The 27,641-nt window shown below is 36.5% G+C and overlaps 1 protein-coding gene across 4 annotated transcripts; it reads left to right on the top strand.

Annotated features, from left to right (window-relative positions):
• Positions 1-266: 266 nt before the first annotated feature.
• LOC116255859 (uncharacterized) lies at positions 267-25,972 on the top strand. 4 transcript variants are annotated; one of them, XR_007573585.1, is made up of 9 exons: positions 267-430; positions 4,690-4,795; positions 6,798-6,884; positions 10,424-10,507; positions 21,254-21,287; positions 23,384-24,913; positions 25,135-25,222; positions 25,342-25,406; positions 25,520-25,972. XR_007573585.1 is itself a non-coding variant. In XM_031631939.2 (9 exons), the coding sequence occupies exons 2-8, from the start codon at positions 4,758-4,760 to the stop codon at positions 25,379-25,381; spliced, it is 2,031 nt and encodes a 676-aa protein (XP_031487799.1). In that variant the 5' UTR covers positions 268-430; positions 4,690-4,757; the 3' UTR covers positions 25,382-25,406; positions 25,520-25,972. The 4 variants fall into 4 exon arrangements, 1 of the variants encoding a protein (XP_031487799.1); XR_007573586.1 differs by having other exon boundaries at positions 25,342-25,432; XR_007573584.1 differs by having other exon boundaries at positions 268-430; positions 23,384-25,043; positions 25,342-25,432.
• Positions 25,973-27,641: the final 1,669 nt, after the last annotated feature.

The raw sequence follows: 27,641 nt of genomic DNA, 5'->3' as shown, positions 1-27,641 counted from the left end.
TGAATTATGATATTGGTAAAGGAAAAAAGGAAAACAGTACCTACTTGATTTATGCAAAATCGTGACACTATTTCAGCAGAGTTGTTTTCCCTGTTTGTAAAAAAATTTGAAAAAAAAATTCACATGTTTGAAATATTTTAGAACCTCCTGAATTTTTATCCGTGGCATCAAACGGGCCTTATTCGGGAGACTTACTGAAGGGGTGCGATTCGCTCCTCCAGCGTACGCTCGAGGCGTTATTTTTTATAGAAACGCCTCCAGGCGGTTGGGTGAGGCGCAACTTGCTGCGAAACCCTTTCTTTCATATATCGTCACCGAGTCACTCGCTCACTCCCTCTTTTTCCATTCCAGTGTAGTCACCGCTGGCACCGCTCAAGTCTCTCTCTCTCTCTCTCTCTCTCAATTGAAGTCCGCCGGTCAGCAGTGGCCGGTAGGCAGCCCTATCCTCTCTCTCTTTTCCAGCTTGTTCATGAATGTTTTTGCTTTACTTATTAGGGTTTGGGATTCTTCGCTCTCGTTCTCTCTCTCTCTCTTTTTACTCATTCGTCTGCTCCCATCGTCTTACTGCAATCCTTTTTCTAATGATAAGATTTGTATTTTTTGGCTAATATGGTTGTGATGCTTGATGTCTTCTTCGCTTTTGCTATGTATTTGGCTGAAAGTTTCCATGAATTTGTGTGCATGTGCCTATATGTGCTGCAATGCTGATATATGCACCGAAGTTCCTGTTTCCCTGGAACAGTACACATGAGATGCCACCCTTGTTGTTAATTAGTATTGTTAGTTGTTACTATTATTGATTTTTGAATTTAGTACATGTTCTGCTAATGAACTATGCTATTTGTCTGCATATGTTTAAATAAGGTGCAAGTATGGAGGCTTAAGCTGCAAAATATTTTGATGTGTGAAGCATGAAAAATACAAAATTTACAATGTACAAAACGCATTTTGCGTATACAATGTAAATGACAGAAGACAGGATCGGTCACAGAGTAATATTAGGATAGCTTTTCTTTGCTTTCTGGTTGCACGTGCAGGAAGCTATGCATTTACTTATCGTTCTTTTTCTATCACACATTTTCTTATTAATATTATCTTTTGCAATTACAGATGTAGAAGCATGAGTGTGAGTAATTGAGACAGTGAATGCAGTTGATGCACTGACTGACTATTTAATGAGAAAGGTTGTCACATTATAGGACCATTTGTGTAATGCACATCTATGTCACATGGGTATGGGTGCTGGAGTGGCACATCCCAAAAAACTTTGGTGTGGCGGTGCAGTGAGGGTGTGTGTGTGTGTGTGTATATATATATATATATATATATATAACAAAATTATCTAATCTGAAAAGTTTATAACTATACACTATATATGTGTGTGTGTGTGTGTGTGTGTATCAGCATATGCTATATTGGACACCACAGATATAATCGTGTAACATAATGTATAGAACAGCATGTATGTATATTCCTATTGCAATTTAGTTATTCATGTATATAGCATACTTGCATACGAGCATATTAAAAGTTTAGCACAACATATATTATATATAGTAAGTACTGTAAATTAGTAATATAACATACTAACATGTATACAAAACAGAAATTGAAATCTAAAACCTGAAAAGAACATGGCTGTGCATATAATACAAGCAACAAGACTTATATATTAAAATATTATAACCAATAGCCAATAAATGTATACCACGATATGAAACAGCAGTAGAGGTGCAAAGCAAAATGTTAAAACAGCAAGTTACAACACAGTTGTATATTGTATACTATATTACTATGAAAACAACAATAAAACAATAACATATTTAGACAATAATTGTAAAATCCTAAAAACATGGGTACATCACAAACAAGAGCTGAAATACAGCTACAAATATGAGAAAACAGAGTTGCAGCAACAGCAAACAATGATTCATCAGTCATACACACGATTTAACAAAAAACTGGACAACAGTGAAAAAACAAAATAAAAAGTTGATATATGATAGAACAAAAAAACTCAACGAATAATGCCGGAGGACTGAGCACCTGTTGCCTTAAGGATTGAATGTCGGTTGCCTTGCGCTGGAGGACTGACTTTTGTTGTTGGAAGGCCGCCAGCTGGTCTCAAGTCGCTGTCGCCGGTCATCAAAGGATTCAAAACTGATAAAAAAAATGCCGGTAACTAGAGGACTGGACACCAGTTGCCTTGCGCCAGAGAAATGCTGAAGGTCATCGCTGGAAGACAGCCTGCCAGTCTCAGGTCGTTGCCGCACCGGTGGTCGCCATAAAATCATCATCTATCAAGTCTCTACATGCATGGAAGGCCGAAGGGGTCGGGCGGTCGACTGATTTCAGTTGAAGCCCTAACCCCCTTTGCATAAAATTTTAATAAAATAACTATATAGAAAAAAATGGGTGCATATATACTTGATGCAGGAAAACGGACCACACTCGACTCTTGTTGATCAGACATGGGTGCGCGTCGGAGCCGCACTTGCACCCACGTGACTTAGATTCACATTGTTGAGTGTGCCACTACAAAAAGTGGTATAGTCTCAATTTCCATGATACTATTTGTTCGCATATGTTTAATGACTTAATCACTGGTCAAAATTATGGTTTTGAGTTTAGACGAAGTTCTTAACTTCTTAAATTTGCACATTGAGAATGCTATGTTGCTATTAACTTCCTTTTCAACTTTATGTAGAGCACTATGGTGGGGAAATACTTTACCCAGCATGTGTGACAGTGCTCTGCTTTTCCTTTTCATCACCAACCTTCAATACTGCACCACCTTAGCATCTTTGTCACTCTCTCTCACCCATGCAACAACACACACACACACACACACACACACACAACACATGCAGATATACTCTCACTCAAATTCCTTGGAAACTGGAACATTGGCCAGTGAGGCATGTGATAACAAGAAAGTTGATTGGGGGAAAACACTTTCAGAAAGTTTACGTTGGCAATAGGATGGGAAGGCAATCATCTTCAACCTTTTCAGTGTTGATTGCAAAGTAAAATTTTTTCTAATTTCATGTTTGAACTAGGAGAGTAAGATGACCTGAATTCTGGTCAGGTTGGCTTTCTTCTTTGGAATGTCATCATGTATGCTCATGCCTATCCTCTGGTGGTGTTCCACCCTTCTGGCATCTCTCTCTACTTAAATGCCTGCTCACTCCAAGAAAATTTATCTAAAACTTTTCATATCTTACAATTTCTCCTGTCATTAACTTGGGTTTAGCAGACCTTGTACCTCTTATGCCAGACAAAAGATGCATTCCAGGAATTTCCTTCAACTTGGAGGTCTTGGTAGTTGGTTGTATTCCCTTAGCCAACTGAATAAGGAAGTTAACTTATTACATCCTGCCTTTCTGGAAAGTGTTACCTCCACCAGCCCCACCATCGTTGAATATAAATAGTGGTGTCTGGACCACAAATAGTTTGTGCCATCACTTGTGGTTAAAAACTAACTGCTGACCACTTCTGAACAATCTCCAGCTTACCAGTGTAATTTTCAAACTTTCAGTGAGGACTTCTCCTTCAGTAATTGACATTTCTCATTCATCAAATTTAATTTTCTATTGCCTTTCACAAGTCTTCTTTCGGGAGAAAACGTCCCTAATGAAGTTATATTCACTTGATTATCTACCCAGTCCAGTCGAACTGTAAGAAATGTAATCGACTACCCCTTGACCAACTAGTATTGTTAAAAGACTTCAGTAGCATCATGTTTCCAGCTTCATGTTAATACACACACATGCACTAAGAAACCTAATTTGTTATTGTATCAAAGATAGGAATACTGCTGCACATTATAGAAAATCAAACACATTATTTGAAAAAAGGTAAATGACATTCTCATCTACCTAAAGCACGAAGAACAGCCGCCTTACTGCACCACCAAGTAATGATATTACTAGTTGAAGATGGAATATATACACAGTTATGTGATGAGAGGCGATCACCCTATCATCTAACAAAACATAGATACACCTATTTCTATCTTTTCAGTGCTTGAGACTTTGAGTTAACTCAAAGTGTCAAGCTTGTGCGCCTCTCTTTATGTATCTTTCACACATATACATATACACATACATCTATTAGATTATTGTTTCTTCAGAGTCTCAGACACCAAGAAAAAGTAGCAGAGCTGACGTCTCATATACACATAAAGGATCACGTGCAAGCTCCACCAAGCACTTAAAACATTTTAAGTTTACACAACACTAAGACAGGACCAGAATCAAATGCTGCTAAGTGCTAAGCTCTACATTAGTCCTCGATGAACCTATGATGTTCAGGTTTCAAATCAAAGCCTTATGTCAGGTGGTACTCAGAAATGGCCATATTCATAAAAATCTGTCAAAATTTTAGACTGTATCAGTCTTTGAAAAATCCTGTTCCTGCAGCTACTAAAATTTAAATACAATGGATTTGGATTTCAAACATATCCAATATTTGAAGACAGCTCCAAGAAGTACATATGGGGCAACTTTTGCAGCCTAAAGAAACAAACAGACCAGGACTAGAAATGCCCTGATTAACAGTGCTTATGGAAATGGTTTAGGACAAAAATGCCTTTAATAACTATGCATAACGTGAATATACTTGGTCTACATTTCTGGACAGTTGTTGCTGGCTCTTCTTTCAGAGATGACTGACAATTGTCTATTGCAGGGAGAATGGTACTTTGAGGATACTGAGACCGCCCCTCCTTTTTCTAATTCTCTCTCACTCCCTGTTGAATGGAGATGGAGATGGAAGGGGATGAAGGAGATCCAAGGTTTCTTTCTGCCTTCTTTGGAATATCTGTTATAATCTTAGTTACTTGTAAGTTGTAACTAGTTATTAACAGAATATCTTGTTTTTGTTTTTGCTGGTGCACTCTACTCTTAATTGTTTGACAATGATTGCTCTATTTCCTTTCCTTTTCCCTGTTCTTGGTTGGCTTTTCTTATATTTTCTTATGGTGCTTTCAACAGGGAACTTTTCCTTATGTTAGATTTATCTTGAGCTTTTTCCACCTCAGAATATATCCTTGACATGAATGAGAATTCTTTGGATTTATTATCTTGAAGGTTGTTGGTTTTGAATATTGGAGTTTTGGTAGTGTGGGATGGAATCTGCACTTTTAGTTACTCGTGAGTATAACCTGTGAACTGGCAGCTTCTTTGTTTATGTCATGATCAGACTATGGTGAAACTGTAAAAATTGGAAGATTGATGCAGTGTCAAGATCTTAGAAAGACTAGTTGTGGTTTGTTGTGTACAAGTACCTTCAAGATGGTTGTTTTGCTGAGTAGTTCCAAGTTGGTTGATTACAATAAAGCCAACAAAATATATAATACACAGATCCAGACATACATGGCTAAACAGATATATCGGAAAAAACATCCACATATATGCACGTTAAACAGATATATATGAAGATACATATACACATATATTAAGCATAGTCATAAGCACATATACAAAAAACATAAAAATATGGATAATTACAAAACATCAAACATATGCTTAGTACGTATATGCATTGTGTGGTTGTCCACCCGTCTATGTGTGAGAGCTTAACATTGGACAGAGATACATGTATAAAGAAAAGCCACATACTCATGCTCCCTCTCTCTCTCTCTCTCTCTATATATATATATATATATATATATATATATATATATATATATATATATATATATATATATATAGCATTTAGATAAGTTTGTCACTTCTATCCCAATTTAGAACTTAGAAAATTTTGAGAGGATTTTGGAAAAGGTCTGCATTCTTGTTCAAGTTTTAGTTAATGAACTAACTGAGACGTACTTTATTTTTACATGGTAAAACAATTTGTGAATCAACAATATTTTCAGGATAACATTTTAGAATGGAGTTTCTGAGAACTAAGGTTACGAAAACAATATGTTATTCTCCTAGGTGCCCTTTCTTTCTCTTTCTATCCTTTTCTTCTAATAGAAGTTCATTTTTATCAGTGTAGGATATTTTCTTGATATTTTTTTTTTAAAATTCAAAACAAATAATAGATATATTGAGAAGCAACAAAATTCGAATGTGGCTGAACCTTCTTTGGTGAGTGCTCCCTGTTTGTTGATATGTGCAACACATATGGACATGTAAAGTGTGTGCACCATATATACATGTGTTCATGCATTTAGGTACACAAATCAACACACTTATTCTTTACATAATAAAGAACACAAGTTGGTGTGCCTTAAAAAGGCCTAGATTTTACATAGAGATCCTAATTGGTTCAAGAAAGGACAAAAATAATTAATGGTGGCAACCAACAACAAGCAAGCTCATGTAAGCTTGAGTCCATGTAACATGTGCTTATCTATATCACCGTTGTTGCTTCGTGTTTCCCTATCTGAACTCAAGCTTGATAATAGCCACGGCTGGACCCAAGTTGGGTTGAAGTTTGAACCTTTGTTTGTGTGGATTATTTGTGCTGGGTAAGAGGGTATAAAACCAGCTATGGTTCTTATGTAAGCACATTCTGCTGTAACTCTGGCTTATGATAGTGGAATATGTGGAAACATCTTTGTTGGAATGCTTATCTGTTTGAAACTTCGAAACAATCGATATCATATAAAATTGAATGAATGCTTGAGTGTCACATCTCTTTATCAATCAGAGAAGCATGTAGATGAAAGTTCTGTCTTTCACTGGATTTCAGATTTGGTGGGGTTCTGGTTTATGGGGGCAAATGCATGATTTTTGGGGGCCTGTAGCAACAATAATTTCTGATTTTTTGTCTTCCTATTTACTCAGCTTGGCATTGGTTCATGTGAAGGAAGATGCTTTATCAGTCTTATCATCCATTAGACGTGAAAAGAAGCTCCAACTAACGAAAAAGAGGTTCGTATTCTACATCTATTTGTATCTGCATATGTGTGTGTGTGGGGTACATATGTTTCACCAAACTTTCTTTTGCTTTGGATCTTTTTGTCACAGAAGCCAGTTTTTTGCTTGCTTTTCATAATACAATTATATTTGCTTTTCTAAATGTTTTTGTGCAGAAGGCAAAATGCTTATCTTTGCCAATACTCCATATTAATCAGTAATAAAGCTTCATAAGTGCTTTTTCCTGTCTGTCTGCTTCCTTAATATGTAAGGACAGAGTTTAACCCTGCATTACTTTCACTTGACCCATTCAAGCAACCACGGTATATCATTTTCCCGTTACAAAGTGTCAATGTTGAAGGCTTTGTGCAATTGAACTGCATTATTGTGTGCATGGAGCTGTATCCTTATGACTTTCTTTTATGCACTATTCGTGACTTCGTCACTTTTTTTTTTTTTTCTGTGATACTGGTTACTGTCTGTTTTCTTATATAATCTGGTGACAATTTGTGCAATGTTAGATATGAAACATTGACCACTCATTTTTGAAAGGCATGGTTCCGGAAAAATAAAATGATCTGAGGCAATCAGACAATCGCTTTTGCAACATGCACACACACACACACACAGACAAACACACATATGAGGGGGGGGAGAGAGAGAGAGAGAGAGAGAGAGAGCTACCTGTGGGTTTAACTGCCTTTGTTCAAAGAAGAGTAGGCCCTGGGTTTCACAGATGGTTCAGATGGCAATAGGCACAGTGTTTGGAGCTCACTTTATGTATAGAGAGTGTCTATCTCCCGAAACTCACTATTAGGTATGCCTTGACAAATCCCTCTTCTGTTGGTTTTTTCAATGCTCAACAGTGGCATCAGAAGTGGAGAGAGATAGAGAAATTTGTTCAAGTTGTTAGGACTGGACTTATTAGGATCAAGTTAGTCTATACATATATATACACACAGCTTACCTGTCACTTGTTTTTCTTAAAAGAGAAAATATTGAGCAGGATGGAGATATTTTTCATGATCCGACGAGGTTTTATAGCAGTGTATGGATGCTATGATATCTTGCCTTTACTTGTCTGGACATGACATATGCCTTTAACCAAGTTTTCAATCTGTGCATTCTCCGAAGATAGGTCATATGGATGCAGTAAAGAGATAACTTAGATATGTATGCTAGAGTATTTTCTTTACGACCCTTTCATAGGGTGATGGTTCATACAGATGCAAACTGCGCCAGGAATCCAGATGATCAGAAGTAAGGATATTGTGTTCGTAGTGACCCTAATCTTGTACCTAATGTAATGGAAAGGAAAGAGCTGTTGGTAGATAAAGTAGAAAAGCAAAATACAGGGTGATGGCTATTGCTGCTGCAGAAGTGGCTTGGATTAAACATTTGTTATTTGATTCACAGGAATTAGTGGTTAAACGTCTCCTGCTTTGTGTTAATCAAAGTGTTATTCATATTTCTCTTAATCCTGTTTAGCACAGGAAACTAAAACATATTGAAATTATCAGCATGTCATTAGGCAAAAGATTGAAGGCAAGGAGATTGAACCTTGTTTGTCCGGTCAAATGATCAAATTGCTGATTTATTTTCTAAGGGTCTCACAGAGAACAGGTTTTGGTTTCTAAACAGCAAGTTGTCCATGGTTCAAGGCCATGTGGAACTTGAGGATGAACATTAGGGGATGTGTTATATTATGGTAATATTCGGATCTGGGTTAGATGTGAATCCGATTCTATTATTTATAATAAGTGTACATCTCTTTGCAGTATTCATAGATACCTGCCTATATGAGCAAGGGCATTATTGAAACATTCTTTTTAGGGCATCCCTTATTATTAATCGATAGTCCAAATTGAGACGTGGTTTTCAGCCTTTTCTCTCTTTCTTCTTAACCTTTCTTCTGGAGAGGCGTGCTCCAAAGTCCATAGTCACAAGTAACGTCTCGGAGTTTTAAACAATGATGTTTTTCTCGGGTATACTATGGCGAGCTTGAAAAAAAAAAGGAAAAATACAGTAAATTTTCAAAAATTTTAAAAAACTAAAAATGGAGAAAAAATAAAATAAGTGAGAAACTAATAACACAAATATCAAAAGAGTAGATTTGCAACAAATAAAAAATAGAAAATGAAAAAAAAACTATTTGACATTAAAAAAGATAAAAAAACTGAAAAATAACTTTAAAAAGCAGGGAAAAAACGCATTTTTTCGTTTTTAATGTTTTTTTCAAAAAAATGTGTCTTTTTTAAGTTTAATCGGCCAGTTAATTTATCGCATTTTTTTCGCTTTTTTTTTCGAAAAGAACATGTTTTCTGTAACTATGGAGTCCAAACCACCTCCATCCTTCCTTGAAAGGAAAGGAAACCATAATTTCCATTTTCCTTATGAGCCCCTCTATTTGCTCAAGAGCCCTTTCTTTGAATCCTTTTTTTTTTTTTGAAGAAAAAAAAGGAATGTAGGTGTACAGGATGCAGTACAAGTAGATATGCACGTTGACACCTAAGGGTCGTGGAACATGCCAACTAGGGAAGCAGTAGTGGAGATCAAGTTCTGGTGGTGGATAATCTGTGGGGCTAGGGATGAGGATTAAAGAGAAAGCGGGGCTAGGGATGAGGATTAAAGAGAAAGCACGGATCCGCTGGAAAGGATCTCTGACAGAAAGGGAAAACTCCGAGATGCTTTGCAGATCCGGGGGTTCATAAGGGGATTACTGTGTATGGTGTTGCAAAAGAACCTTCAATTCTGATGAGGCAATCTAAGAAAGATTGATTTCTAACTACCAATAGCCATCCTTTGAACTCCCTTCTTGCGGATCAAAAGAATTCTGTTAAAGTAAATCATGAGTCTTGAATCATCCGTCAACATCATGAGCACAGCCCTATGCTTTGCGTGTGCTTTGAGGGCATTGTTAATAATGTGAAGTTAGACCTTTCAAATTGGCGGACTACACCTTGTTGTAATATGTGAGTATAGGACAATGCGTGAATCAAACAAATGTTGGGGTGCATGTTGAACATGCACTATGGGCGAAAATTTGTTTAACTCATATATACTCTGTGTTTTAATTCAGTTACATGTTATTTTTTTATACATGTACATATGCTTCTTTTACACACACATATACCATACCCTTTGCCTACCTGCACCCAAGTTTCTTTAATAGTTGCTGCATTGGCACCTGCAGTAGTGCACCTACACCTGTACCTGCAACCTGCATTTTGCACACTACTATAATTTATTTTAGAAATTGTTAAGAAAAATATGAAAGACCTTAGTTCTTTCTTGTTTTCCTCTTTCTTTTTTCCCCTCTTACTAAGTGCCTTGGGTGGCTGGTGGGTTTGGAAATGATTATGCTCGTAATAGAATTTCAGTTATCCGTTCATAACTCTTATTGGTGCGGATAAGATATGAATGTGTTTAGATGTTCTCTAAAACTTTAGGCAAGGGATGCATTATAAATGAGAAAATGTTATAGTCAGTTTTTACATCTATTTTTCCACCCTAAATGTTTTCCTCTGACTTACTTCATCTGATGATATATGCAGGTGGCTGATGGGTGTGCCAAAAGATTTCAAGCTTTCTAAACATTCTTTCAATTATCTTAGGAAGCCCATATTTTCTGCAGATATGTAAGTTGGTACCTCTTTTATTGGCAGTCATTGTGAATCATTTAAAAGTTTTCCTTCATTTGCATTGCAAAGAGCTATGTACACTAAAGCACTAGGTGAGTGTAGAAAGTTGTTAGCCTCCGGCTAACAAGATTGGATACAAGAAGATACAACACACTGGTAAACTCCAAACTCACCTACTCAAACCCTAATTCCTGATTAAGGTTCCTTTCTCCCAGAGGAATGACCTTCCAATTGACGTGGTGATCCCTAATTTCAACAGCCAACTCTCTTTATAGTTGTTGCTAGGTCAGTCCCATGGACCCGGCCCAAAACCTAGGACCTGGTAGCTAACAACACTCCCCCCTTTGAACAACACCTTGTCCTCAAGGTGCGAACGTTTGAGAAGGAACCATCGGCAAATGAGGGTAGTCCTCCCTGCTAGTGTTGTGCTGCATTTGCTCGAAACGTAGGACCTGGTAGCTAACAACACTCCCCCCTTTGAACAACGCTTTGTCCTCAAGGTGCGAGCGTTTGAGAAGGAACCATCGACAAATGAGGGTAGTCCTCCCTGCTAGTGTTGTGCTGCATTTCTGTGCTTTCAATGAGACCAATGTGCCCACCGTATATGTTTTGGTTGCTTGGCTTGGCAAGTTCTCCCTTAGTGTTTCTTGCTTTGCATGACTGTACGCAGTTTCATAGACAATAGTTCTTGGGTCTTCAAGAAGTTTGTATAATTCGAGTGTCATCTAGGGAGGGTAGAGCCAAGTAGTGCACTCAACATGTGGCACAAAGTCCTGGCGAGACAAGTCGAACTTGATCCTGGCCAGTGTTGTACGTATCGTACGATACGACCCCGTACCGTTTTTATGTACACTAAAGCACTAGGTGAGTGTAGAAAGTTGTTAGCCTCCGGCTAACAAGATTGGATACAAGAAGATACAACACACTGGTAAACTCCAAACTCACCTACTCAAACCCTAATTCCTGATTAAGGTTCCTTTCTCCCAGAGGAATGACCTTCCAATTGACGTGGTGATCCCTAATTTCAACAGCCAACTCTCTTTATAGTTGTTGCTAGGTCAGTCCCATGGACCCGGCCCAAAACCTAGGACCTGGTAGCTAACAACACTCCCCCCTTTGAACAACACCTTGTCCTCAAGGTGCGAACGTTTGAGAAGGAACCATCGGCAAATGAGGGTAGTCCTCCCTGCTAGTGTTGTGCTGCATTTGCTCGAAACGTAGGACCTGGTAGCTAACAACACTCCCCCCTTTGAACAACGCTTTGTCCTCAAGGTGCGAGCGTTTGAGAAGGAACCATCGACAAATGAGGGTAGTCCTCCCTGCTAGTGTTGTGCTGCATTTCTGTGCTTTCAATGAGACCAATGTGCCCACCGTATATGTTTTGGTTGCTTGGCTTGGCAAGTTCTCCCTTAGTGTTTCTTGCTTTGCATGACTGTACGCAGTTTCATAGACAATAGTTCTTGGGTCTTCAAGAAGTTTGTATAATTCGAGTGTCATCTAGGGAGGGTAGAGCCAAGTAGTGCACTCAACATGTGGCACAAAGTCCTGGCGAGACAAGTCGAACTTGATCCTGGCCAGTGTTGTACGTATCGTACGATACGACCCCATATCGTTTTAAAAAACGGTACGATACACCCCCCATATCGTAAATAGGGGGTGTATCGTTCCTGTATCGCACTTATCGTGCGATACAGGTCCCGTATCGTACGATATGGGGCGATACACCCCGTATCGTACGGTACGGGCTGATTTCGCGGAAATCCGACCGAGACCTACTTATTCAGTTTCTTTTTGAAAAAAAACCTCCGTTCTTCATTTCTCAAAAGTTGATTTTCACCGTGAAATCGAAGATTAAGGGGTCAATTTGTGCATGGGTGGTTAATTTTCATTGGGAGGTAAGGGGTTTTCTTCATTTCTTCTTCGTAAGGTATGAAATCTCATGTTTTTACCATGTATTCATAATTTTTTACTGTATAATCGTAGATTGAAAGATTTTGAGTGTTTTTCATTAAGTTTACCATAAGATTTCGTTTTTTTTTTTGAAGATATGTATCCCACATGGCAATAGTGCGAAAGGGAAGGAGAATAACCGCTTGAAACTCAAATGTAGCTTCTAAGTTCTATGGGAATACATTTTCAGGAGAGATTAGTAGAATGAAACAGCATTTGGCAGGGACCTCCAAAGATGCGTCTTCTTGTGTTGGAGGACCAAATAAACCTTTGCCTCCATATGTGCGTCAACAATGTGTAGATATGCTTCATGCTTTACATCAAAAGAGGATATAGAAAGAAATTGAAGAAGCAGATGTAGGCTATAATGAGCCTTTGGAAGATGAAGAAGAAGAGGAAGAAGCTTATGAATGTGATGATGAAGATGATAGCAGTCTAAGAACAGATTTGGAGACCTCAAGAGGTAGAGATCGTAGAGGAAAAGGGATCATGTATGAAGGAGGTTGATCTGGTGTAACGGGAAGGAAGAGAAGAGGTACAACAAATAGGGCCAGGCGTGGTATGCGACCACTTAGTGGTAGAGTTCCTACTGGTAGGTCTAGTGTTGGTTCTATTAAGAGTTTTTTCCCTTCATACACTAGCCCAGGTGGTCAGTCGCAGATTCGTGCTGCTATGACATCTAAAGATATGCTATATATCAAGCACAAAAGATGGTAGGGAAATGGTTTTATGATGCATGTATTCCATTTAATGCAGCTAATTCTTTTCAATTCCAAGCCATGGCAGATGCAATTGCTTCTATAGGCCCCAGACTCAAAATGCCATCATATCATCAGTTGAGATGTAAAATTCTTCAAGATACAGTGAAAGAAGTGTCTGAACATTGCGATCAATTGAAATTATCTTGGAAGGAAACAAGTTGCTCCATTATGTCAGATGGATGGACTGATACAAGGTCAAGAACACTTGTAAATTTTCTTATTTATTGCCCTAAATGTACAATGTTCTTGAAATCTCTTGACTTGTCTGATGTTTCTAAGACTGCTGAGATTTTGTTCAATGTTTTTGATACTGTCGTACAAGAAGTTGGACCTACAAACATTGTACAGTTTATTACAAATAATGCTGCAAATTATAGAGCTGCAGGAGATTTGTTATTTCAAAAGTATGGAACATTCTTTTGGAGTTCATTTGCCACTCATTGTGTTAATCTTATGCTTCAAGATCTTAATGAGATGCATGATATGAAATCAACCATTGACCAATGTCAAGAGGTAACAAGATTTATCTATAATCATGCATATGTATTGAGTTTGATGAGAAAGTTTACAAAAGGAGTTTAATTGATATGACCTGCACAAACTAGATTTGCCACAAATGTATTGACTTTGCAGGTAAAACAAAGAATTCCTTTGAGGCAGATGTTTGCTAGTGAAGAATGGGCTGCATATCTACATGCTCATAAAAGAAATGTTTATTTAGTTGTGGATATCATATTTAATAACGAATTTTGGGAATCATGTGTGAAGCTATTGAAAGTTTGTGTTCCATTAGTGAAAGTCCTCAGGTTAGTTGACAGCGAAGATAGGTCTTCCATAGGGTACTTATATGGGGCCATAGATAAAACAAAAGAGGCAATTCGAGACAACTTAAAAGGAAAGAAAAAGTTATATATGCCCATATGGATGATGATAGATAAAAGGTGGACTGGACAGCTTCATCAACCACTTCATGCAGCAGCTTACTATCTAAATCATACAATTAGATTTTCTCATACATTTAAGAAGGACAAAAAAGTCTTAAGTGGTTTGTTGGATTGTATTAACGTGTTAGTGGCAGATTTTAGAAAACAAGATGCCGTCAACAATGAGTTAGATCTATATGATACTTGTTATCAGGGCATGGGACAACCTGTCGCCGTTCGAGCCAGGACAACCATGTGTCCAGGTAAATACATAGAAATGTTTAATTTACTTTGCATTTGTTACATTTGATTCTTTTAAAACTTTCACATTGATTTGTCATAACGTTATATTTTTGTCTAGATTTGTGGTGGAATAGGTTATGGGTTTGATTGTCCAAACCTAACACGTTTTGCAATCAAAGTCCTCAGCCAGACATGCAGTGCTAGTGGATGCGAAAGAAACTGGAGTGTGTTCCAACATATCCATAGCAAAAAAATGAATAGGCTCGAACATAAAAGGTTGAATGACCTTGTCTTTGTTCGATATAATATGAGGTTGAAACAAAGGTAATATAGCTTAATGTTTACATTTTTTGTACAATATATTTATATGAAATTATATATTAACAAGTTTTCTCTTATGTGACGTAGAGAATTACAAAAAACATCAGCAAGGAAGCACACATCTCAGTTCAATCCTATCAGCTTGGAAAACTTTGATGATCTGGAGCCATGGATTGAGGAAGAACCGGCTACAATATTTGATGATGAAGATCTTGAATGCTTCAACCTTGAAGCTGAAGCAACAGAAGGCTTTGTTGATGAAGGAGAGTCTGCTAGTGCTACTGCTGGTGCTGAATATGTTGGTGAAGATCTTCCAATTCTTGACGATGAAGATGATGAAGAAGAAGATGATGAATGATGAATCATTATATGTATCGAACCACTTAAGAGTTATGAATCTATGGTTGTTGAACACTTGAATGTTTTATCACTTTATGACTTATGCTTTGTTGATTGAAATTGAATGATATTGTTATGAATTTTGATGTCTATGAAGTATGAATGATGAACCGTGAACGTGTAAGTTTATAGCATTTAGCAATAATAAGTCTATTATTATCTAAAACATGTTTTCTATGAAGAATTTATTGTTTTTAATTTTTTCTGATTTTTTTATGAATTTTCCGATTTTTTTTTTCCGAATTACTGTTATTATTTTTAAAAAATTTACGATACGGCGTATCTTAAAGTCTGACCGATACGCCTTACGATACGCGTTCTACAACATTGCTGTCAACAATGCATGCTGGTTTGGGGGTGGCGAACAGTACCGGTACGGCGGTAAATGTGATTCCCAAAATCTCCCATTGCTAACAACCAATCCAGTTCTAAGGACTTCACCACGAAATCCAGCTCTATAATGGCTGCCATGGTTTGATCCCAAGGGGGTTTTTCCAGCTGCCTCAATGTCCTCTTGTCCCAATCCATACAGTCATTTTCCTGACATCTCTTTTTTTCCAAATAGGAGCCATCTTTGGGTGTCCAGCGAGTGGAACTACCACCTCAGCTACTAGGCGCTAGCGATGTGTTGGTTCCACGCGCGTGGTGTTGAGCCTTCTAGAACATGACATCCTTGGCCAGAGATGAGAGTGGGACGATGCCCACATCTTCACCAACATTTTTTATGAACTCATCCACCTGCTTCTTCTTCTTATTGTCAGTTTTACCTTCAGCATCGTCGTACTCCTCTAAAAACTCTGGTGCATCTCTAGGTTCTGCCCATTTTCTGGCTGTGATACCAATTGTTAGCCTCCGGCTAACAATACACTGGTAAACTCCCAAACTCACCCACTCAAACCTTAATCCCTGATTAAGGTTCCTTCCTCCCAGAGGAATGGCTTTCCAATGGATGTGGTGGTCCCTAATTACAGCAGCCGACTCCCTTTATAGTTGTTACCGGGTCAGTCCCGTGGACCCGACCTGAAACCTATAGGACCCGATAGCTAACAAAAGTGGATTGTCAAAGAGGACTGTGTGAGGTAAAAAAATGTGGAACAGTAATTGAATAAAATGAAAACACACAAAAACACAATAGTCAATGCAGTTTAATAATCTAAACATAAGATTTGGATGACATCAAAACTTAGGTGAAGTTTACATGACTTTAAGGGTTAAATATCAAATTTCTCTAGAAGATATCTCTTAAGTTATATATAATCATAAATTTCAAATTTTAAGTAAAAAATGAGTAGACTAATCAAAATAAGTTGAAAATTGAAATATAGATCCATAATTGACCATAGAGAATTTGTCCTTTCTCACGAGTTTAAGAAAACTTTTGCCGATTGCCTAATTGATCTACATGGTGAGGGTGCATTATCATGGGCTTCAAAATCAAGTGCTATTTGTGAGAAACCTGGATTGTTGTCTGCAATTGCTGCCCTTTTGGCTGAATTGATCGATACAGAAGATAGGCATGGAATTGGCTGAATTGATCGATATAGACGAGAGGCATGGAACATAGTCAATCACGACTCTTGTGGCTAATCACATCCAAGTTGAACGTATTTATTCATCATTCATTCAAATGGAAGGTTAATAGAAATCTCCTTAATTGAGGGTGATAATACTTTCAAATTTCCTGTTTGTTAGTGCAAGCATTGAAGGCTTTTTATGAATAAAATTACAAGAATTGTTTTAACTACACAAGAAATCAATATAATAGAGATCTCTCAAATGGCCATGACCAATCAATGTTCTAGACCTGGTATCTTGCATTCAACAATCTTTTAATGTGAACAACATATCATGATTCATAGCCCAGGTTTGGTAATGGAGAAATGGGAAGAAGGTATTAAGTGAGCTTTGAAACAAATCAAACTGCAAAAATTGGTTCTGAATTTTCAAAAGCTTTTCGAAGCTTCCTATAGCTTTGATCTCAAGATTTGGACCATCTGCCTCAACAAATGAATCGTTTGAAGTCTTCTGTGATTTTGAAGTGAAAATCCCTTTTAAAACAAAGTGCACACCTATGGACAAATTACCTTTCCAACCAAGTTAGTGAGCGAGGGTTGATCCCAGAAGCCACAAAGAATGGGGAAAGTGAATAAATAGATATATAAAGTTAAACTTCATTAATTGCAAATAAATGTTCTACGAAGATATTCTCATTCAGACATAGCCACACATATCATGATTTTTAAAAATATCGACATACTAACAAAAAATGATCGAAGCAAAAATAGGGAAAAAATCACTATATTTTTTAAAAAAAAACTGTAAAATCAATTTATTGCGGTTTTTCCATTTATTTTTATTTCATTTTTTATTTTCTTTTATTTTAAACTTTTGTTTAATTGTTTTATTTCCTCATGTTGTGGATCTTTAATGCATATCTAAAAATATGGTTGTCGGGAAAATATTGGCAAGATTTTTCTCCGGTATTTTTTGGCAGAAGCTATTTTCTCAAAAAAGTCTCAGGAAAATGTCAGCAATTTTTTTAAAAATAGAAAAAACTAAAAAAATTATGTAAAAATAAAAACACAAAAACTGCAGACATAAAACTATCATTTAACATTCACAATACCATGAAGATATTGAATATAGCAAACTAACAAAGCTACAGATGGAAATTGTCAAATGAAATCGACAAAATGCACAACCATAAAAGTTTGTAGTTTGTAGCCTTCATGGCATAATGCAAAACAAGTCATTATCATTCTTCATTTAGAAAAGCACAAAAAGCCAGTCTTAATCTTCATCCAATGAAATAGAGTCAGAGTCTTCATTTTTCCTATGCCCACATATTGTTGTTCTTTGTCTTTCAAAATCATCATTATTTTCTTCATCATCTGTAGACAAATTGTTCTCCATTTCAGGTGCAAGACTATTTCTCTTCTTTGTGTTAGCTGCATCAAATGCACTCCGATTTCTTTTACAAGTTAAAGTGCCCCGTGACTGGCTTAAAATTTTTATTGTTATGCTCCAAAGCATAGGAAGAGACAATCCAAACATTTCCCACCAAAGAAAGGCCTAAAGAAAATTAAGAAGACAACAAATATAAAATTTAGAACATCCTTTCAATTAAGATATTTATTTGATCATGTATGCTGAAATTGACCAAACTATTCCAGAAAACTCTATCTTACATGCAACATATAATAGAAAAATAACCATAACTGACCAGTGACCACCTATTCACGAGTGACCTCAACAAAACTTAAGCCTAATCCTAATAAAAACATTTGACTGGAACACCTATTCTAAACTGGTTAGACATTAAACTGATCCTCAAAAAAAAAAAAAGTTAATGAAGACAACAACAAACTTCTACGGTAGTGGTTAAAAGAAAGAGGAAAACACCTGGAACAACCAATTAAGATGCTGTAGATCTCTCTTTTTCCTTCATATTAACATGTGTAACACATGTGACATATAAAATACAGCTTAAATACACATATAACCTAAAACAGTAATTTACTGGTTAGCCTATACCTGTAAATAAAGGAAATCAATAGAAACTAGAATTAAGTATCTATCTAGGCAACAGTTTAAAGGATGAGACAAGAGGAATCTATCAGCACCTTAGAGATGACTGACTTGTTTCTTTGCAAAAACTCTATTAAACCTGACATTCTAATATCTAATACTATTTGAACATAAGAAATAGCTATCCAAAACATGCTGGAAAATGAGCAGTAATCAGAAGAAGATGACCAAACCCTTGACCAACACTTAAACAACTAGAAGAAGGGATCCAGAAGAAGTGCCCCTACTAGTCAGTGGTCCAACAAATGAGATGAGAAGACATAAATCACTCTACCATGATCCGTGGTTCCAAAGGAGGATATTCTACACAGTCACTTGCTGCCAAACCAGATTTTGTAGAAGTGCACCTCATCCCAAGAATAAGGAAATGATGGAGGGTGAAGAGTGGCTTGACTGTAAAAACCTTGCAGTCACCGAGTTCAAAGAGTGCTAGAATCCTGTTTGGTACTGAGATTCTCTTCAAGGATTCACTGCAATCCTGCAGAACCAGCAAAGAAGCAAGTGAAAAGCACAAGAAACATATAACAAAATTTAGGGAAAAAGTGGCCTGGCTGGGAGAATCCTCCAATTTTTAGGAGGTCAAACAGTGCACGGGAAGCTCTCATGGGCACTTGAGATGGAGAAGAAGCTCTTTAGGGCATGGAAACCAAGGATGAGTCTCTTCCAGGGATAACCTCCATATGAAAGCCAAAATTTGGAATTGAATTTCCCTTATTTTAAACCTCATAAAATTTCCAAAATTACTCACAACCCCCAAAAAAGTCTATACATATTCTTATATATAATTCAAGGCCTTTCTTTTTCCTATACTATAATTATGAAACCTTTAACGGAGTTGTGCTTGGTTTTTGGTTCAACTTTGTATCAATGATTCGACTTGTTTTTGGCTCTTGAATTTGAAACTGAATCTGTTTTTGCAACTAATTTGCTTCCAAAATGTCAAAATTACGATATTTTCTCCAATTTATCCTTGAAATTTTAAACAATTTGGTGCATCAATTTTTGACATTAAAACAATGTAAAAACATGAGATTTAAGCAATAAATTCGAGGATGAATGCATGAAAAATTTATTAAAAAGATGGTGCATTTTATTCACCACCAAGGTGCAACAACCAGATAATTGGAATTATTTGGAGTCATAAGAAAACATATGGCGAAATCAAGACGTTATGTATGCATGTTGGGTAGAGAGGAGGAAGTCACCTCTACTCTTGTGACATGATCCCTTGAGAAGAGGTTGAAGAACCTCTACAATTTGTGAACGTATACCGAATAACATAGCCTTCTTTCTTCTTGGATGTAGATCTTCAATTTTGGGCAAATAGGTTTTACACATCCGAAATCATTGAAATGATGACAACCTTTCAACTTCCTCTTTGTCACGGATAGTTTCCCAAATGAGGTGGCTTCTATACCATCTAGGGTTTGCCATGATAGGAGCACATTCATCTTGTTGACCAACCTCACATGATTTCAATGAGGAAGCAACAATAGTGCTTCCTTTCTTTATGCTCAAAATTTTCCTTGTTTCTTAACTAATAATGAGCATATATTCCAAGGTGGTGAGAGATATGAGAGAAGTTACAGTTGTATTGTCTCAACTTCCTTCTCAAGTTGTCTTGGTCTCGTGTCAGCAGTTGCATTAGTTTCTTGTTTTAGCTCAGAGAGTGGAAGATCAACCAAAATAGGAAGAGCTACATTAAGTAACCTCTTCTGCTTTTATCTTCTTGCTTAAATATTTGGCTTTTCTTTGAAGATAAAACTTGTGAGACATGTCTCTTGAATTAGTCCCATGTGTCACCCAAATTCTTGAATTTGAAGAGATTACTATTGAGTCTAGCATGGTGTTAAGAACCCAAGATAGAAACTTTTGCATTCTTCAACTTCTTGTCTATGTCACATCAGTGCTGCTAGTGGGTTGCAAGTGACCATGCTCATCAATTTTCCTTTCATGGTACCTTTATCTTCTACACAAGGTCTAACTCATCCAATTTTCCCAAGAAGGATATTTGTGAGAATGGTTTGTATATATATGTATACTGGCTGCATTTCTATATTTTTTTCATATCTTTTTTCTCATAAATGGCATACGTGCACCCTCACACACACTCGAGCTTCCCGTCTTTTTTACTTCCATTTATGCATTTGTTATGGTTGAGTTTGATAAGACGTGCTAGGATATTGTTAGCTTAAGTTGGTAGACACATCTTCAAGTTTTTTCTCTTGAATGAGTTGGTCAGAAATATGCAAATACTTGTTGGTCTGGTTTAGTGGTTAGTAAGATATAGACATGAGATTAATGAAACTGAGTTGTATATTTCTCATTTTTCTCTTTTCCCCTTGCGCTTCTTCTGTCTTCTTCTTTCCAATTCCTTGTTTTTTGGTTTGATCCTGAATAATTGGAATAGCAAAATTGGATAATGGACAATGTAAGATGATTCAAGAACAAGAAATTTTAAGAGTGGAAAAGGTTATCTTTTTCTCGATGACTGTTGTGGATTTAATGCTTGAACTGTTCCTACTTCCTAATGCACATCTATATGTTTTTCTTTGCAGATATATTTCGGAAGCATTTTTGAGGAATGATGATGTAAATTTTCTCCTGTAAAGCTGATTTACTTTATTTTCCTGTTTTTTTTATTCATTAAAAAGAAGTGCTTCCTGATTTCCTTTTTGAATTGTTTGGCATTTGCGCCAGAATTTGGTATTATTTGGAAATCTCTTCTCCATAAACTTGTAAATATATTCTACACACACATATTCACACACTTAATAGTGAGTCCCACACGACTTGTTTTGTTGTTGGAATGGTAATGTTGATGATTCAAGAAAAAAAGAAGAGGATATTTGATCTAAAGCCACATAACTTTTGCATCCAATTTCAATTTTAAAAGAAAGGGCATGATATAATGTCACATGGGTATAGATCAAAGCAATTTGAAAAATCTTGGCTACTGGATACAGCTGTATATACATATGGGTGTGTGAAAAAATATCTTAAAAAACATAACAACCTGTTTTGCATAATAGATATTTACCATCGGATATGTTCATCATAACAAACAGGTGCAGTTTATGTTGCAGTTTTACATCATCAACAAACTGTTTAGAATTTAACTGATAAGTACATAAAGAAAAAAAAAAGTTTGTTTGCTGTTATGAATTTATCAGTTTGCTGTGACATACTACGAAAACATAAAAAAAACATCATTTTGATTTCAGTTGAGGGATGCTTTTTCCCCCACGAATATATGCGGTGAGTTAAAAAAAAAAAAACCTAGTTCTTGGACCAACATGGACTTGGTCAATTTTGACAAGAGTCCAAGGTACATCCTTGGGTGTCTTGACTGCAGCCGATCCATTAAAACTTCAAAACTGTGTTGGGGCTTTGTCCTGAACCACACCTGCACCTGTGTCGGATTGTGTTGACATGGGTGCATCGCCAAATGTAAAGTGTCTGTATGGCATAGTTTATATTGCACCCAAAAAGCAACCGAAGGTCATGTCTAAAGATGTACCATATTAACTTGATCGAGTTAATTATAATAGAAAACTAATGTGAATATTTACGAGCATGTAAATCATTCTATTTAATTACTCATCTATAGGTGAAGGCACTTGGTTTATTTTCCGTGTGGCCTTATTGAAGTACATTGAGATCACCTTTCAAATGTTTACTATGAAATTTATACTAAATGTTGAGTGAGCTAGAAATATTCAGCAAGCAAATAACTAATTGTAACTTTAACAATTAAAATTTGGGAAACCAGTAGAATGATCTAGAATAATGAGTAGCCTTAATCTGACCTTTTAAATGCTCTGAAAGATGTTTGAGTATCTGTACGTCTTTAAAATGGATGAGAATTCAAAGGAATTTGCCTAGAAAGGCAAAACATTATTTACACAAAATTATAATTTCTCTTGAACAAAAAAGAATTTTTGTTTGGCATTGACTTTAGCTTGTTAATGCATCTATTCCCTCGCATCAAGCAACTTGAACATTTTTTTCCTTTGTTTACTAACTTTTGTAGGTATGTTTAGAGTTTAGACAAATTCTTGTCTCCAATAAACTGATTCTATGATATCTTTGTTTACTAAAGGTGATAAAGTAAGCAGGGAAGGCTTACTTAAAGTTATTAGAAAATCAACACCATAACCTAGGGTCCTAATTTACAACCAAGGTTGAGAGGCTTGATGCAAGATGTGTCTTTTTGTGGAACATACCAAAGGGATTTTGCATCATTCTTTCTTCATGAAGGTAGAGATCTGAAATATTATTATTGAAGGCAACCCAATTGAAAATTTCGTTCATGAGTTACTGAACTCTGAGAAATTATCATTGTGATCCCATGCAACGGTAATATCCATTAAATGCAAGTGATTGTCCAGTCCTATTGAAATGTCCTTTAGGTCTGTAACTGACACAATACATTGTCGTAAACCATTTCACCGGTCTCGCTTCAATCTGATTTCTTGTCTTTTTTTTCTGTATGAATTTCTTTTTGTTCTTTGCTGAGAGCAATAACAGGTGTTTTATCACATTGAATTCCAAATTCTCTGTTGCTTTCGTGAATTTTGGTATTTGTTTGTTTATGTGAAATTTTATATTACTTTGTACCTTTTATGTTTAAAAAGCTTTTCTGTTTCTTTATTTGATAATTTTTTTCATCTGTCCTGTTCATGTAGGTCTTTTTGGAAGTAGCCAGAGGATATTTAGCGAACTGCTTTTCATCATTTAATAAAGGCCTGCCTATGGGGAATTTTGTCAATGAAATCGTATTTCCTTTTAGTGAAGATGTAGGGACATCTCAAACAAGGAAATGTTCTGTAGTTCGGAGGGTTTTCCTGCCTATGCTTGATGATCTGAGCAACAATTCTCTCTGCTTTCTTGCTGATCTAGTTACAAGGAAGTCGGTAAAATTTGAGAAAACCCGTCCTCGTTTGGTTAGTGTTATCAAGAAATATCTTCCTTTGATTTTTGAAAACCCTAGCTCGTTTGAAGATGCTGCAAGGCTACAAACCCAGATTATGGAAGTGTTTAGGGATCCAAAAAGATTCAAAAATCACATCCGATTCATTAGCAAGTCCTCCACATCTTGTGTTCGTGATGTGGATGTGATACTAGAGAGACTAGAAGACTTGTCTCTTCATGCTCTTGATGCAATGAGAAGAAAGCTTTGCATGTGGCCTTGTTCTCTTTATACAGAACCTTGTACAAATCGAAATAAGAAGCAGTTGATTGGGATGCTGAGAAAGAAAATTGATAGTCTTTTGGGAGATGGGTTGCCAGATAATCTGGCAAGAGCTCTAAGAGTTGCAAGCTTGTCAATGAAGCTGATGAATGGGCATTTTGATAGTACATTGCCAGAGTTTTTTGAGGTTCCTCATGAAATTGAAGCTTTGCAGAATGAAATCCTTAAAGCTATTTGGTCTGTCCCCAATCTTCCACTTGATGAAGTGAAGGAGTTGCAGTTGTTACTGGAACTTGATGCCAACAGTAATATACATTTTATGAGGACTAAAATAAAGAACTTCCTAATTGAATGCCTTTTCCAATGCGATGAATTAGAGATTCCAGAACCAATTCTGAGGGGTATTTCCACTATTAATAGTTACTCGACAGAGTCAACTACTAGAGAAAAGATTGAAGATGAGCTGATATGTATGCTTAACATGAGCAGTTGCTTGAAGCAGCTTGTGTGGGATCTATCTGAACACCCAAACATTGATCAAGAATTTTGGGGTGCGTACAAGGATGAATCAGAAACTGATGGTGATAGCAGTAATGATGATGATGATTTTGATGATGATCATATTGATGACAAGGAAAAACATTGTTCCAACTATGAAGAGGTAGACATATTGGTTGGTAATGTATCTTTTGAAGCTACTCACATGGAAAAGCAGGAAGATGTTTCTGCGGCTATGAGAAAAAGCAGTATTACTTCTACGTTACCTAATGGAAAACGTTTATGTAAAGGAGAAAAAATTTTAAGGGTGATATCTGACAAGTCTTTACCCGAGGAAGATTTGCATGTTTTACAGGAGCGCTGTCACTTCATGCCAATGGATGAACCTTGTTTGCCCAAAAAACCTGAATACTTGTTCCCAACTCTCTCTGAGTTAGCAAAACCAAGTATAACCGATTCTGATCTATCTGCACTGCAAGATGTTAGTGGTAATGAATACCTCATAATTCAAGGCGTATGCGATGAGGTGAGTTTATTTGCTCACAAGTTTATTGGATGTTTACTCGAGAAGCTTCTAAAGGTTGAAGGCAATCACCTAGATTCTGCTTCTAGATCGTATCTCCTGGGTGGTACATCAGTCCCTGAAAAACGCAAAGGCATCTTCTTTGCTCTGCCAATTTCTTTTACATGGTAGTGACTATATAATTATTCTGAGTCTCTGACTTTTTCTGATCATTGAATCTCTAGGAAAGATGCAAAAGTCCCGCTGCAAAGATATGGATTGTCTTGCTTTTATCCAAACCGTCAATGAACTGGTGCCTTCTTTTCCACAGAGGTACTGAAAAAGTTGCTTTAAGACAATCTATAATGTGATTTCATATGAAAGTGAGTTAAAATTTGAAATGGAATTTGTGGCACATTTCTGGTCTAACAGTATAAGTGTAATTTTTTCAGTGGAATGAGAAGACTACTGGAGGTGCTGAAGCAATCATAGTGTTTCATCACTGTTTGAAGATATGGTAATGACTATGCTGTTATGTCATTGGTAATTGAAGAAATGGTGACATCATGCTTTTTCATATACTAGTACCATGAATGTGGTATACTGAACCATCTTTCTTTGCATGTCTAGGAAAAAAATTGATGGTGACCCAGTCTTATGCCACTTGCAGTTCCTGGTACATTTTACATTGTGTTTTGTTTGTTCAGTCTGGTTGAGTTCATAGATGCAGAAGTTGAATTGTCACCCAACAGTGATGCTGCCACATATTGATTGTTATGCAAACGGAGTCCTTATATGTATATAAACGAGCGACAGACAATTGCGTCTACATTTTTGTTCAAGGGGATCATGCATGTCCCTGATATCATGAGAGATAAGAAAGAGAGAGAATTGTTTTCCGTAGTTTTGCCTACAATGTTTGCTATTTAACTAGTGTATGGAGGCGCTTAAGTTAAAAAGCAGTAGGTATGATAGGGCACACAGCATCTAAAGGTACAAGTCTCTTTACATATTTATATAGAAGGAAAGTATTCTTGGCTTGATGAGCTTATTGTTCAATCACAAAAGGACATCTTGCTATTAGATTTGTACTGTGTCCTTGACTGACTGTGTTTGTTGGTTGAGATTCTAGATCTGAGTTCTATGCTTTGTTTCTGTGAAAAGAATCACTGCACACAAAATCAATTCGCCTACATTATGTGGCTTGAAGGGACATGGAATTGGAGCTAAGACTCTTTGATTCTAGAAATATGGCAGGTGAGTTCATCCCCGAGGCCTAAAAATCAACATGAAAATCAATTGTGTTCCTTAAGCGCGTATGATGATTTTTTGGAAGCTAAAAGAATTCCGACCACTAAAGTTAAACATGTTCATGCTTTCCAAGAAACAACAAGATAAAGAGTGAGTTTGGTTGACTTGTAAGATTAATTACATCCCAGTGTACTATTAAACCTGTTTCCTTCTCCTTAACTGGATGACACCAAACACGCTTGGTTTGGTTCGTTGTTTAGTTTCGTAGTGATGGCTTGTGATCAGTCTCAAGAATGAAAAGTGAAAATCGAGAATCGTGATTTAGAAATGCAATTAAGGAGATAATTGCAAACAAATTTTGCTGGCATCCCACCTCATTTGGCTTTAATTTGTCATTAAATGCCCAGGACCAGGCTTGTTGTATTTCCATCGAACAGTTTTCTGTAAGGTCATTTTATAATGCAGAACCATCAAATTTATACTGTGTATTGATGGAAACATGACAGTTTCACAAGATATCCAGTTGCACCTAAATTTCAATACGTCACATTGGTTCATGTTTTTACATTTGGAAACAAAGAACAGAGAAGATAGATTTGATAAAGATCTCTGTTATTTCAGCATATCTTGTTATATCAAATATGAATCCAAAATTGTGGAAGGAATGACCATTCCTCTCGATCATGATTGCTACAGTAAATTTGAATTTGGACTCGAGATAAGTACGACAATGCTAAGTTTGCCAAGGAACTGCAAGAAACATGCTCTTCATGAAAGAAACATGCTCTTCATGAAAAATTTTGAGAAATGATATCTCGGTCCTAATCAATAGAAACTTTAGTTCGGCCCGCCTTATGAAAAACTTTTACTTCTGCCCTTGGTCCAGCCTAACCTACTCCGGCTTCATTATAATAAAAAATATTTTATATATATATATATATATACACTAAAGATCAGATTTAAAAAACCGTTAAGGAACACGGGGAATATGCGCATATGGCATCGCCTTAGTCTCCTGAACTTTCAGGCACTTTTTAGTTCATGCAACATATTTCTCATGTGCCCCTTGTATTGACAGCAAGTTTCTCCAGTCTCTCAATCTTGCTTTTATTCTATTTTATTGTAAGTAGATGTACGATATGATCATCAATATTAATATTGACATTTACCGTTATAAGAAGAGTACGAAAACGTGTATAACCATGATGAAACTATAAGCACAAAATCTGCCCTGATTTAGGCGGTGGAAGGTTTTCACCATTTTGTATGGCATAGGCTTGAAATCATTATTTCAAAACTCATCTTGCCTCATGCTTTTTCTTTTTACAACATGAACTACAAGTCAATCTCCGCCTCTAAAAACTTATATATATATATATGTGTGTGTGTGTGTTCAAATTAATTGGATGTTAGATATTGTTAAATGGTTAAAAATTAAAATAAAAAACTGTTGTTAAAAGCGCTAGAAACTGTTGCTATATTATAAGCCATTGCTAGTGCT

The sequence above is a fragment of the Nymphaea colorata genome, chromosome 6, assembly GCF_008831285.2.
Source record: "Nymphaea colorata isolate Beijing-Zhang1983 chromosome 6, ASM883128v2, whole genome shotgun sequence".
Taxonomy (NCBI): Eukaryota; Viridiplantae; Streptophyta; class Magnoliopsida; order Nymphaeales; family Nymphaeaceae; genus Nymphaea; species Nymphaea colorata.
This window is presented reverse-complemented; position numbering and strand designations above follow the sequence as displayed.